Source organism: Jatropha curcas, chromosome 1 (assembly GCF_041381405.1).
Source record: "Jatropha curcas cultivar XTBG-Jc1 chromosome 1, XTBG_Jcur_1.0, whole genome shotgun sequence".
NCBI lineage: Eukaryota > Viridiplantae > Streptophyta > Magnoliopsida > Malpighiales > Euphorbiaceae > Jatropha > Jatropha curcas.
Window position 1 is genome coordinate 23384491 of NC_143151.1, and position 13540 is coordinate 23398030.

The 13540-nt window shown below is 32.0% G+C and overlaps 1 protein-coding gene across 1 annotated transcript; it reads right to left on the minus strand.

The window, feature by feature from the left end:
* Window positions 1–1777: 1777 nt before the first annotated feature.
* On the minus strand, window positions 1778–3179 carry LOC149499185 (gibberellin 20 oxidase 1-like). Its single transcript, XM_089717316.1, has 3 exons — window positions 2577–3179; window positions 2167–2488; window positions 1778–2091 (listed from the first exon to the last, which is right to left on the minus strand). The coding sequence occupies exons 1-3, from the start codon at window positions 3113–3115 to the stop codon at window positions 1828–1830; spliced, it is 1125 nt and encodes a 374-aa protein (XP_089573442.1). The 5' UTR covers window positions 3116–3179; the 3' UTR covers window positions 1778–1827.
* Between the last annotated feature and the right edge of the window lie 10361 nt (window positions 3180–13540).

Below are 13540 nucleotides of genomic sequence, written 5' to 3' on the forward strand. Positions count from 1 at the left end.
GATCAAATTATAAAATATTATATATATTTTTAAGTTAAAATTTTTTAGTTGGTTAAGACTAAGGTTATTTTAAGATATCTTAAATTTTACAAAGATAAATATTATATATATTTATTTATCTATTAAAAGTTATTCCCCTCGTATCCACTATATTTATAGATTATATATTTAATTGATAGATTATAAACCAGAATTAAATTGTTTGTTTTCAGTAACCCAAAATAGAGTTGATATTCAGGTTCTAACTTCTTTATAATAGATTAAGTGCTTTATCTGTGTAAAAGTTTTATACTTGCCTTCAGACCTGATATATCACTTACAAAAGATTTGCATTTAAAAATATTTTTAAAATGTTCAAATTTTTATAAAACCTACAATTTTATATTTTTGAGAAAGTAACTACTTAAATAATTACATGATGAGCAATATATGTTAACTATTGAGCTTCGAAACTTCAATTTCAAAAATTTAAATTTAAATTTGTTTAAAGGGATTAATTATTTAAAAAAATTACAAAAAGTAATAGTATACTGATTCAAAATTACAAAATTACTCTCTTAAGTGTGACGGAAATTTCTATCATATTTCCATTATTTGACAAATCACTGATTCAATATTCCTGAGGTTTAATATCATTAAATCATTTAATTTTTTTCCTTCAAAAGTACTTTCTTTTTGTATGGAAGATTTTATAATATTTGACTATTTAATTATTTACATTTAATATCGTATTATTATTATTATTTGTCAAAAAAATATCGTATTATTTTTTTTGAGGGGAATTATTGATTATTATTTGGTCCATCATTTAACGATTAAAAATGACATTTTTTAGACGGAAGAATTAAATATTAATGAGCTAAATCTCAGAGAAATATTAGTGATTTTGTCAAACAGTAGAGATATAATAGTATTTTGGACTAAAACTCATGAACTAAATAGCTAAGAACCCATTTAGGATGAAAAGGAAAATCACAGACTGTATTTCCTTATTTGTTATGTAATTCACCTAAATTGAGATAAGACTACCATTTAGGATTACACTTATCTATAACGAGTGTATGGGATGATACAATCAAGCCAGTTCAATGATAATCAAATAGAAACAAATAAAAAAATGAGGGTATTCTGATAATTCACTGAGAAAAGAAAGGATAAAATAGTCATAACCGTAATTATTTATTAGTTTGGTGTATGGGAGGTAAATAATTTTCCTATTATATATATTTGGCTTATAAGCATACCCGCATACTCATCCAATTTAATAAATATACATAAGACAAATGAGAGTATGACAAACTATTTCGTGAGAGAAAAAAAAGACAAAAAATCGTAACGCTATAAAATCTTTGAAATAAAATTTATTCATCGGCTTGGTGGAAGGATGACCCATATTTCAAGAGTAACCAAGTAGTTTTCATAGTATTAAATACTAATAGGTTTTAAACTTTCTATTCTTTTTGCCTTTTTTTTTATTTTTTTAATGTTAGGATAGGATTATCTTTTTATATTATGAAAGAAAAATACAAAAATATAGCAAATCAAACCTTCTATTGAATGCCCATATGTTATTATTCTTGCCTTTTGTTTGACCAAAAAGCTAGCTATAGTCACCGAACTGGGATTTTATTCTTGAGTTTTTGCTATTTGTCTTCCAATACATACCGAAACTGTTTCCAATTTATTTAATTGCGACTATTACAAGATAAACCGGACCTAATTCCATCTCCAAAAGCTAGCTCAAGAGGAGGGAATTATCCTAAGTCTTATATATTGAACAAAGAACTTATCCCAAACCGGGTTAACAGTGACATTATTATTACCCACTTAATTTTTCTGTTGTGGAAGCCAATTACTGAAAGCTTCAAGAGTCTTCATATCAGATCTGTAATGCTTCTGTGTAAATTCAAGAAGCATGGGCCAAGTAAAATCTGGATATGTTCTTGGATTGTCATCGTCTACAAGTTCACTTGGTGGACTCACAACCCTATCACCCTTAGGACACAGAAAGAAAGCAATTGATTTTCTTGGTGTCTCATTATTCACCACTGCTCTATGCAAGCAGCTCTTGTATTTCCCGTTTGATAAAGCCTTCGAACCAAGAAGTAAAAGGTTAGAAAACATATTTGTAATCAAGTTAAAGATGGAAATAAACTTTTTACGTACCATGAAGGTGTCGCCAATGTTAACGACGAAGGCTTGGAAATTCGGGCTGATATTTTGCCATTGATTGTCTACAAATACTTGAAGACCGCCTACTTGATCTTGGTGAAGAATGGTTAGGGAAGTAGGATCGGAATGAGGACCAGTTCCTAAAGCAAGCTCGGGTTTTGGGCATTGAGGATAGTAATTAACCCTCAATATAGAATCGTTTTCTTCATAAAATTCTCTGAATTGCCTTCTGCTTACTCCAAGGCTCATTGCAAGTAGTTCCATGATTTCCAGTGCTAGATTGCTCATCACCTCACTGTACTCCTGGTACACCCTCCTGCAGAAATTTAATTTATTTATGATTAGAATAAAGAAATTAATGTTTATTTGTTTATAAAATTGTTTAGATTGTTAGTGAGCAATACCCGAATTCCGAGAAAGTTTCGCCCATTGTGTTATGGAGATACTGATGAACAACATTGGGCTCATTCTTGTCTGCCGAGTAACGAAGAGATAGAGTTTCTTTCCATGGAAGTTTAGAGGAAAACCTGCCAGTGAAGCTGCTGGCATATCCACAGTGTTCGCCAAGTTTCCTCTGAGCCTTTTGTTTTTCAGAGAGGGGTAATGCAAAGAAGCTGTCCATATAGAGATGGGCATCTTCTATCAGTTTTTTATCGACGCCGTGGTTAACGATGAGAAAGAAACCATGCTTCCTGCAAGCTTCGTCCACAAGCTTAGAAGCCTCCATTGCAGCGACAGGGTCCCCGGAAAGGAAGCCACCTAGGTCGATTTGTGGAACAAGGAGTTCTGGTGCATTAGGGGTTGGCTTTTCATCGTCAGGCCAAATAAACTGTTGCGGAACGTTAGATTTGTAGCTAAAAACTTTCGCGTCGAAAACTAAAGGTTTATCTTGGTCGTCTTCCTGATGATGTTGAGGCACGGTTTGGACGTAGCGTACTGCCATGACTGCATTACAAATTACAGATTCATTAGGTAAAGGAAGATCAACAGACAATTGAATTAGCAGGAGAAAAACAAAATTAAAGATAAAAATAAAATGTTGTCTCACCTATGAACTCTTTCTGTCTTCTAATTATGACTTGCTTTGGCCAATTAGATGATGGTAGAAAGATGTAGGTAGTAGACCTATATATAGAAAAAATTTACCTAGATGGGCTATGGACATGAAATTAAAGATTTTCTAATAAATATTCCGATTTTTTTTTTCTAAGTGTATAGCTAGAAATACTCTAATTTCAATAATAATCTTTAATTAATTTCATTGATTTGATTCATAAGTGGACCAATGGATCCAGTTTAGGTAAGTTAGGTTAGGTCAAAGGAAAACGCTTTGATTCTATTTTTGGTGTTTTTCTACCATATTAGATTTTATCAACCGCTAATGCACATACATAACATTTTTTCCTGTGATTGCCATATAAAAAATAAATAATATATATTATGAGAAGGGTAATCATATATATACCAAACAAAGAAATAACAAACTTTATAATTGTAATAATTTAAAATTTCTCAAAAAGGATAGTACAACGATGAAAATATTCAAAATTTTTCAAAAAGATAGTACAATGATTAAAACTTTTCAAAATAAATTAAAATGAAATAAGAGTGAAAAATTAAAATGAAAGAATCTAATTTATGATCTAACTTAGTATAATTCCATTACATAGGTACCTCATTAACAAAACTAATTAAATTTATATGAAGTTTTTGAGTGAATTAAAATGTTAAATATGTTGAGGGTGAGAAGTGATATTTTAAGTTTGATAACTATTGTTAACAAATATGGACCTAAGCGAGGATAGAGACAGAGAGAAGGAGGAACTGGGGGTATAGCTCCCCAATTTTGTGATAGACGGTTTTTAGTGAAGGTTTATTAGCTTTGTTGTTAGACATTTTATTTAGCTAGTTAAAATAAGTAATCTCTATATGGCATGTTCAGCAATTAGTTGTTTTAATAGTTGTTAGTGGTTGTAGTAACTATTACTTGTTATGTTAGTTGTTTTATAGGTGGTTTAAATTAGAAAGTATGGTAAAAATACCTGTTTAACTTAAAATGACAAAAAAAAAAGAAAAAAAAAACACATTAGTTGTTTAATTAGTTAAATTCAAAGAAAAAACAATGGATATGATTTGTTAGAATAAAATCCTAAGTGATCCTAGTATATTTGAACCAATCCTAGTACATCTGATTATGATTCTTGTGTATCTGATTTGATCCTAGTGTATTCAATTATGCATCTGATTCTGATCCTAATGTATCTGATTATAATCCTTTTTTTCCTTTTTCATATACCTTGTACACCTATATAAGGAGTGTTGTATAATGTAAATCTCATAGCAATGCAATACAAATTCCTTCTTATTCAACTTTGTATCAAAGCCTTTCTAGGCAATTTTTTTTTCTTTTTACAGGCTTCGGCTCTTCTCCTTTAAGCCTTCACACCTTCCACAACCATCTCAAATGTCTTATTCCTCTTATGATATTGTTCATCCCATTCAACTTGTTTTAGATGATACTAATTCATTCTTGGAAACAATAAATGCAATGGTTCTTGCAAGGTCACAAACTTTGGGGTTATGATTCGGGTAGTATCATCAAACCAATAAATACTGCTACTGATTATGCCATTTGTATTGTTGATTGGGAAGCTGATAATGCTAAAATCATGAGTTGGCTCACCAATACAACCCCACTTAAAATCAATTAACTATGGATGTTTAGGATTTTTTGGCAACCACTCACACTGTCACTGATCAAAGTTCACAATATCAAATTGATCAAGAACTCCTTCATCTTTGTCAATTTCTAGGTCAATTAGTTCAAGATTATTATAGTTCGATGGCTATTCTTTGGGATAAGCAGTCTCATCCTGAATAATGCACTGCTTGCTTGGTTCACTATAATGCTGCTCGGGATAACAAATGACTTCGTCACTTTCTGATGGGTTTCCTTGATGAGTAAGAAGACTGCATCTTGCATGAATCAGACTCCTACTTCATGAATTTTGCCAAGGGACATGATTATTACTGAAATATGAAAGTGTATAGTCATGATAGGTCCCTTGCAAACATGAGGATGCCGCAAGGTAAATCGCGCAAACTTTAGGGGCAAATATATGCATTTGGCCTTTTTGATCTAATGTAGCCTAATCAATTGCATAGGTAACTCATTAGTAAAAGAACTAATTAAAATTATAATGAAATTTTTTTAATGAATTAAAATGTTAAATAGGTTGAGTGTGGGCCGAATGCATATCACTACAAAAAAATCGCAAAATTGTGACAGACAATTGGTCGCAAATTATGAGAAATCGGTCGCTAAATGGAATTAGCGACCGATTTGCGACGGACATTAATCGGTCGCAAAGGTGCTCATCGCAAATTATTTTGCGATCGAATTACTAAGCGGTCGCAAATTAGCGACCGATCAAAATCGGTTGCTAATTAGAAATCGGTCGCAAAAAGTGTCGGTCGCAATTATCAAACTCGGTCGCAAATCAGTTGCAAATTCTCGATTATACTTTGGTTGCAGTTCGGTCGCAAAATATAATTATAGGCAAAAAAATAATTTAATAATATTAAAAATCACAATTTTTTCCACTGTCAAAAATTGACATATATGTACATCATAACCACAAGCATCATCATCAAGATCAACACAGTAACAATGTAAGAATGGAATTGTAAATGTAATGTACTATACAAAATATGAAAAAAATCACTGAAAGATAAAACGGTCCGAAATCAAATCTACGAGGTCAGTTCTCTACACGATCCAGTGTCGTAGTGTCGACAGGAGTATCTGCTAATCTGTCGTAGTGTCGGCAGGAGTAACCAAGGTATCGACTATTAATATTATTAAGTTATAATAAGTATTGCATTTAATATAAATAAAATTAAAATTGAAAAACTTGATTAATCACTCGTGATATTCTCAAAACGATTTATATTTATGAACAAAAGAACAATCCTTTAGGACAGAGTGAGTATATATATTTACTTATGTGTTTCAAGAATTACAATAATATTTAGATAAAATACTTTAACAATGATAATACCAAATAAACCTTTACAATAAGTGTGAATCGAAGTTTTCATTGAGTGTATTTTGCAAAGTCATTGATTCAAAATAAAATATTGAGAATATAAATAGAAACTAGTTTAATCATTAAAAATAGCTAACTTGATCCTTCGGAGCTTGTTCATGAAATCGAAGGGGCTTCATATTCAAATCAATCATTTTATTGTCTATCTTTGCATTTCCATGATTTTGTTGATTCTCTCCCTTTGTCGTCTGATTCATATTAGATTGTTGGTGTTGATTTTGTCCTTTCTTGATCTCATCACTTCCATCTACTGCTTGTTGGCTCAAGGGTCAAATTCTAATCTTGGAATTTTGATGATTACAACAAAACGAATAAATTTAAATTATATTATTTGTGCTAATATGATTTTAGCAGAATTCTTATGGAAAGAAAACGAACAAGGCAAGTCTTACATGTGTGTGAAGATATCCGAAGACCCTAGTGGTTAGGCATTTAGGATACTTTGTAGGATAGGGAGAAAATTCATCTATAAGCACACAAACTAATCTTTCTCTCATCAAAAATATTTTTCGGAAATTAGATTCTTCAAAAATAAATTCTTTTGTCAAAAATTCGTTTTCGAAAATATTCTTTAAAAATCAAAATGATTCAATTACCTAAAATTAAAGAGATTATGTCTCTAACGATTTTGGTAATAAATCGTATGCTTTCTTTTCCGAAATTCTCTTTGAAGATCTAAAGGATTTTAATTTATTCTCTTACATAAAACGAAGGAAGATTATATCTTTTCGTTTTTAGTAAGTAGTATCTTTTCGAAAATATTTTCAAATAAAATGCTTTCGAAAATCTTTTCGTTTAAAGGAAAGGAAGATCGTCTTTTATTCTCTTACCAAAAGGATAAAATAAATTTTTGGTAACTAAGATTTCGTATCTTCCAAATAAGGAAAACAAATATTCTGATTTCAAAATAAATATCCACTTTCCAAAAGCGAGAGTCACAAATCTCTCTATAAAAGGAGTTTTCACTCTTTGAACTTAGTGGAAGAAAGAGTTTTCGTTTTAAGAGTATTCACTTATTGATCACATCTTTATCTCTCAAAACTTACTCTCTACCCCCATTTTTCTTTTCATCTTTACTTCACGTTTTATCTTTAAGAGAAAAAATTTTTATAACTACTTTTGAAAAACGGTTCTGTTTCTAAACGGTTTTCTAATCTGAAAAACTGTTTTTTGTGCTTATATATGCATTTCTTTCTGTCTATTTAGATTCTGTAATCTTTGTAGAAATTTTTATTTGATAAACATTTGTGTAATAGCTTAGGTGAAAAGCTATTGGAAAGAGGTTATCAAGCAACCTTCTTCGTAAGAGATTCTAATCTTGAATTGAGTTTCTGTACTCTGCCAAAAACAGAAAGGGTTGAGGTTAACTAAACCTTTGAAAATCTAGTGGGATAAAGGGTAGATCTAGTGTTGATCTATTGCCTTGTATTGTTGGTTTGTCTCTTACCCTTGAAAAGAGATAACATAGTTGAGGATCTCAAGATGAGTCTTGGGGAGTGGATGTAGGCGAGTTAGTGCCGAACACTATAAATCACTGTGTTGATCTTTTTAATTTCTGAAGTTTGCTTGATACTGCTTTTTACACTTCTGTTTATATTTTAGAAATGCTAAAGTTGTTAATGATTCTGATGTTCTAAAACTGGAATAAGTCTTATCTTCTCTGATATTAGAACTCTGAATTCTGATAAGTGAATATACCAAGTTCTAAATCGTCTTCTATTCACAGTATATTTCACTACTTGGGTTTCTAATTAATTTTCTAAACTTTATGAGGAAGTTCTAATTACAATAGCTTTCCATCATAAAGTAGTTCTGATACTTGATTAAGGCTTTGAAGCAGTTCTAATTTCAATAACTGTCTCACACAGTCTTATATGATTTTCTAAACTTTATGAGGAAGTTCTAATTCAATAGCTTTCCTCATAAAGCAGTTCTATATGAATAAGACATTGTGAAGCAGTTCTAATCAATAGCTGCACTTTGCATAGTCTTTCTATTTTTTGAATAGAACATTGTGAGGAAGTTCTAATCCATAACTATTCTACAAGTTCTTATTTTTCCGCTGCACTTAGAATTCTATATTTGTTTTAAATTCTAAAATTTATTTTTTAGAAAACCCAATTCACCCCCCTCTTGGGTTGTGCCATACATATACGGGACCCACAATCTGGTATCAGAGCTTGGCTCTTGACTTACCGAAGCTTAACCGCTTAAGAGATAAGATCCCATGGCAACCCACTTCCTCTTACTTCTTAGAAGGTCAATCTGTTTCTAGACCTCCTTTGTTCAATGGTTCTAATTACTCTTATTGGAAAACTAGAATGGAAAATTCATGAAATCAGTTGATATAAACTGCTGGAGGAATGTTTCACTGGTCCTCGTATTCCCATGAAATTGTAGGAGATGAGATTGTTAGAAAAAGAAGAAGAATATACAGATGCTGATTGGAATGATATTGCTATAAATGCAAAAGCTATCAATATTCTTCATTGTGCTTTAGATGCAACAGAATACAACAAAGTGTCTGGATGTAAATCGCGACAGAAGTATGGGAAAAACTTAAAGTCACCTATGAGGGTACAGATAGAGTAAAGGAATGAATAAATATCCTTTGGAGAGAATATGAAATGTTTAGTATGAAAGAAGGAGAAACTATTGCAGAGTTAAATTCTAGATTTACTAATATAGTTAATCCTTTGAGAACTCTCGGTAAGGAAATTTCAGAAGATGAGCTTGTTAAGAAAATCCTTAGAATTCTACCTAAAAAATGGGATTCTATAGGAACTGTCATGAATTACAAAGAGACTCCCTCACTTATGATTATCTTATAGGAGCTCTTGTTTCAGAAGAAATGAAATCTTCTTTGACATAGAAGATAAGAAAAAGAAAGGACTGGCTTTGAGAGTAGATTCTAGTGAAGAAAGTTCTTCCTTGATAGTGATGATTTAGCACTCGTTGCTAAAAGATTCAAAAAGTTCTATAGAAAGAGTGGAAGGCCACAGAAAAAGTTTAACAAAAAGAACTTTCCACCCAAAAATGTAACTTACCTAAGAAAGAACCTTCTGAAGTGGTTTGTTATGAATGCAACAAACCTGGACATATCAAGCCTAATTGTCCTAAATTGAAAAAGAAGTCAACGAAAGAGAAGCTGAAGCAGGCTTTCGTAGCTGCTTGGAGTGATTCAGATATTCTAATTCTGAAAGCCACAGTGATCAAGAAGAAATTGCTAATATCTGTTAATGGCTACTATCGATTCTGACTCCAAAGAAATCAGTACTCTGACTTCAACACAGAAAGCTGAAATCAACGAAACAAATGCAACGGTCCAGAAGCATGAAGAAAGCACTGTAAGTATTTCTGAACCTGAATCAGAAAATGATCTTCTAATACTTACAATAATCTTTGCAATGAGTTTGAAAAGCTTGTTAGAAAGCATAAAGTTCTAAAGAAAGATTTCAGAAAATTAAATCTGAAAGTAATCATTTAAAAGATGCTTTTTATCAAGAAGTTACATGCAAAGATCTTATCACAGAAATCAAAGATCTTAAAAATTGTAATAATCGATTTTCTGAAAATCTGACACATCTTGAAGAAAAATGTAAAAATCTGAATTCTGAAAATGAATCTTTGAAAACTGAGATTAGAATTCTAAAATCAATTTCAGAATCGTTTTCTAAAGAAAGACAAGTTCTAGCTATGATAGCATTTCTAAACTGAATCGTGTTTTAATAAGAAAAATGCTTTCTAATGTTGTGACTTTAGAATATCAAAGTTTCAACAGAAAGAAAAATCATAGTAAGCTAAATGCACCTGTTACCACTAACCCTCCAGGACCCAATATGAGTTGGGTACCTAAATCTGCTTGATCTTTTCAGGTGTGCCTAAGGAGTGAGCTGAAAACAAGAATGTGGTACATGGACAGCGCTTGCTCTAGGCATATGACTGGTGATAGAAAGAAGTTCACCAGATTAGAAAAGAAAAAGGGAGGTACAGTAAGCTTTGGAGACAAAGCAAAAGGTAAAATCGTTGGTATTGGTGTGGTAGGTTCTAATCCTTCAATAGAAGATGTATGCTTAGTAGAAGGATTACATTATAACTTGTTAAGTGTTAGTCAGATTTGTGATAAAAATAGAAGAGTGATCTTTGAACCTTCTCATTGTGAAGTTCAGAACATGCATGATAATAAAACCTTATTCGTTGGAAAAAGGTTTGGAAATATATACCTAGTAGATCTCTCTGATATGCATAACCAGGATATATGTTTAGTTTCTGTTGATAATTCTAGTTGGTTATGGCATAGAAGACTTGGACATGCAAGCATGCACCTTATTTCTAAACTGTCTAAGAAAGATTTGGTTCGAGGTTTGCCAAAGTTGAAATTCGAAAAAGATCACATTTGTGATGCTTGTCAAATGGGCAAACAAACCAGAACATCTTTTAAATCCAAGGGCATGGTTTCTACTTCTAGACCTTTAGAATTGCTACACCTTGATCTATTCGTCCAATTACTCCTTCTAGTCTTGGAGGAAAATTCTATGCATTTGTTATTGTAGATGATTACTCTAGATTCACCTGGACACTCTTCCTTAGAAATAAGGATGAGTCATATGACATGTTTGTTCATCTTTGCAAGAGAATACAAAATGAGAAAGGATACAACATCACGCAATTAGAAGTGATCATGGAGGAGAATTTGAAAATCAGAAATTCGATGCTTTTTGCAACGAGTCAGGAATCTTCCATAACTTCTCAGCACCTAGAACACCTCAACAAAATGGAGTAGTGGAACGCAAGAATAGAACACTTCAAGAAATGGCCAGAACCATGCTAAGTGATTCTAAACTACCAAAGTATTTCTGGGCAGAAGCAGTTAACACTGCCTGTTATATTCTAAACAGGGCTTTGGTAAGATCTAAACTTAAAAAGACTCCATATGAGCTATACAAAGGTAGAAAACCAAATATTGGTTATTTTCACATTTTTGGGTGCAAATGCTTTATTCTAGATAACAAGAAAAATCATCTTGCTAAATTTGATGCTAAATCTTATGAAGGTATTTTTCTGGGATATTCTAGTAATAGTAAAGCATATAGAGTATTTAATAAAAAGACTCTAGTTGTAGAAGAATCTATTCATGTTGTGTTTGATGAATCTGACTCTACATCTAGAACATTAGAAAGTGATGATGTTGTAGATTCTAATCATGAAAAGCAGAATGAACAATCAGAACAACTAGAACAGCCAGAAAGTGAGCAGAACACTGATAATCAGGCTGAACCAGAAGTTGAACATGAAGATCAGAATATAGTTGAAAGTCAAATGCCAGAAAGAAAATGAAGATTCTCAATTACCAAAAGAATGGCGATTTCATAAGTATCATCCTCAAGAAGACATTATGGATAATCCCTCAGAAAGGATGATGACTAGAGCTCAACTTAAAAGATATTTTGGTAATGTTGCTTTCGTTTCTCAATTAGAACCTAAAAATTTAGAAGATGCTCAAAATGATGAAAGTTGGATTCTTGCTATGCAAGAAGAGCTAAATCAATTTGAGATAAACCAAGTTTGGAAACTTGTTTCTAGACCTAAAAACCATTCTGTTATTGGAACAAAATGGGTGTTTAGAAATAAGCTTGATGAACAAGGTAACGTTGTGAGAAATAAAGCAAGATTAGTGGCTCAAGGGTACAACCAAGAGGAAGGCATCGATTTTGATGAGACCTTTGCCCCGGTTGCTAGACTTGAGGCCATTAGAATGCTTTGTGCATTTGCATGTTTTAAAAACTTCATGTTGTATCAAATGGATGTGAAAAGTGCTTTGGTTTTCTAAATGAAGAAGTGTATGTAGAACAACCTCCTGGTTTTGAAATTTTTGATAAACCTAATCATGTTTACAAACTTACTAAAGCTCTTTATGGTTTGAAGCAAGCTCCTAGAGCTTGGTATGAAAGATTAAGTAAGTTTCTATTGGAAAATGGTTTTTCAAGAGGAAAGGTTGATACAACACTATTTATCAAAAATAAAGCACATGACATTCTAGTTGTACAAATTTATGTTGATGACATAATCTTTGGATCTACTAATGATCTTCTTTGTAAGGAATTTTCTAAGATTATGCAGGGTGAGTTCGAAATGAGTATGATGGGAGAATTAAACTTCTTCCTTGGACTTCAAATCAAACAATGTGAGAATGGAATTTTCATTAATCAAGAAAATATACTAGAGAATTGTTGAAACGATTCAAAATGGAAAATGCCAAGGTATGTAGTACACCAATGAGTCCATCCTCAAAATTAGAAAAAGATGAAAAAGGTAAGGATGTGGATATCAAGTTGTTTAGAAGTATGATTGGTTCTTTACTATATCTAACGGCAAGCAGACCAGACATACACTTTAGTGTTTGTCTATGTGCTAGATTTCAATCGTGTCCCAAAGAATCTCATTTAATTGCTGTAAAATATTAAGATATCTTTGTGGAACTTCTAATCTGGGTCTGTGGTATTCTAAAGATGATACATTTGATCTTGTTGGGTATAGTGATTCTGATTTTGCAGGAAGCAGAATAGATAGAAAAAGCACGTCTGGACTTGTCAATTTCTGGGTAGCGCCCTTGTATCATGGTTTAGCAAGAAACAGACATCTGTTGCTCTTTCTACTGGAAGGAATATGTTGCTGCTGGAAGTTGTGTTGCACAAGTTCTATGGATCAAACAACAGTTGGCAGACTATGGACTGAAATTAGAAACAGTGCCAATCAAGTGTGACAACATAAGCGCCATCAATTTATCTAAAATCCAGTTCAGCATTCTAGAACCAAGCATATAGAACTCAGACATCACTTCATACGTGATCATGTACAAAAAGGTGACATAGTAATTGAGTTCATTCCTACAGAAAAGCAATTGGCAGATATCTTTACTAAACCTTTGAATGAAAGTCAATTCTGCTCAATTAGAAGAGAACTTGGTATGTTAGTTCTAAACTCGTAACTTTAGAACTCTGTAAGTATGTTCTAAACTGCTTTCTATATTCGAAAATGAAAGACTTGCTATGTTCTAATTTTTTCTGTGTGAAAAGATTTTTGTCTAAAAGAAACGCATATTGCTCTGATATGACTTTCTAATGTCACTATCAGAATCTTGCTTTAGACTAAATCCAAAAATAGTTAATTTATTGTGTGTGTTTGTTTTTTATGTTTCGTATCCTTAGTGCTTTGGCGTTTTATTTTATTTTTTTTATTTTATTTCTTTTATTCTATTT

Coding starts and splice junctions, on each gene's coding strand:
- LOC149499185 (XM_089717316.1), bottom strand. CDS start 3,115: ATGGCAGTACGCTACGTCCAAACCGTGCCTCAACATCATCAGGAAGAC. Junction 2,489..2,576: donor GAAACTTTCTCGGAATTCGG/GTATTGCTCACT, acceptor AAATTTCTGCAG/GAGGGTGTACCAGGAGTACA. Junction 2,092..2,166: donor ACATTGGCGACACCTTCATG/GTACGTAAAAAG, acceptor CTTGGTTCGAAG/GCTTTATCAAACGGGAAATA.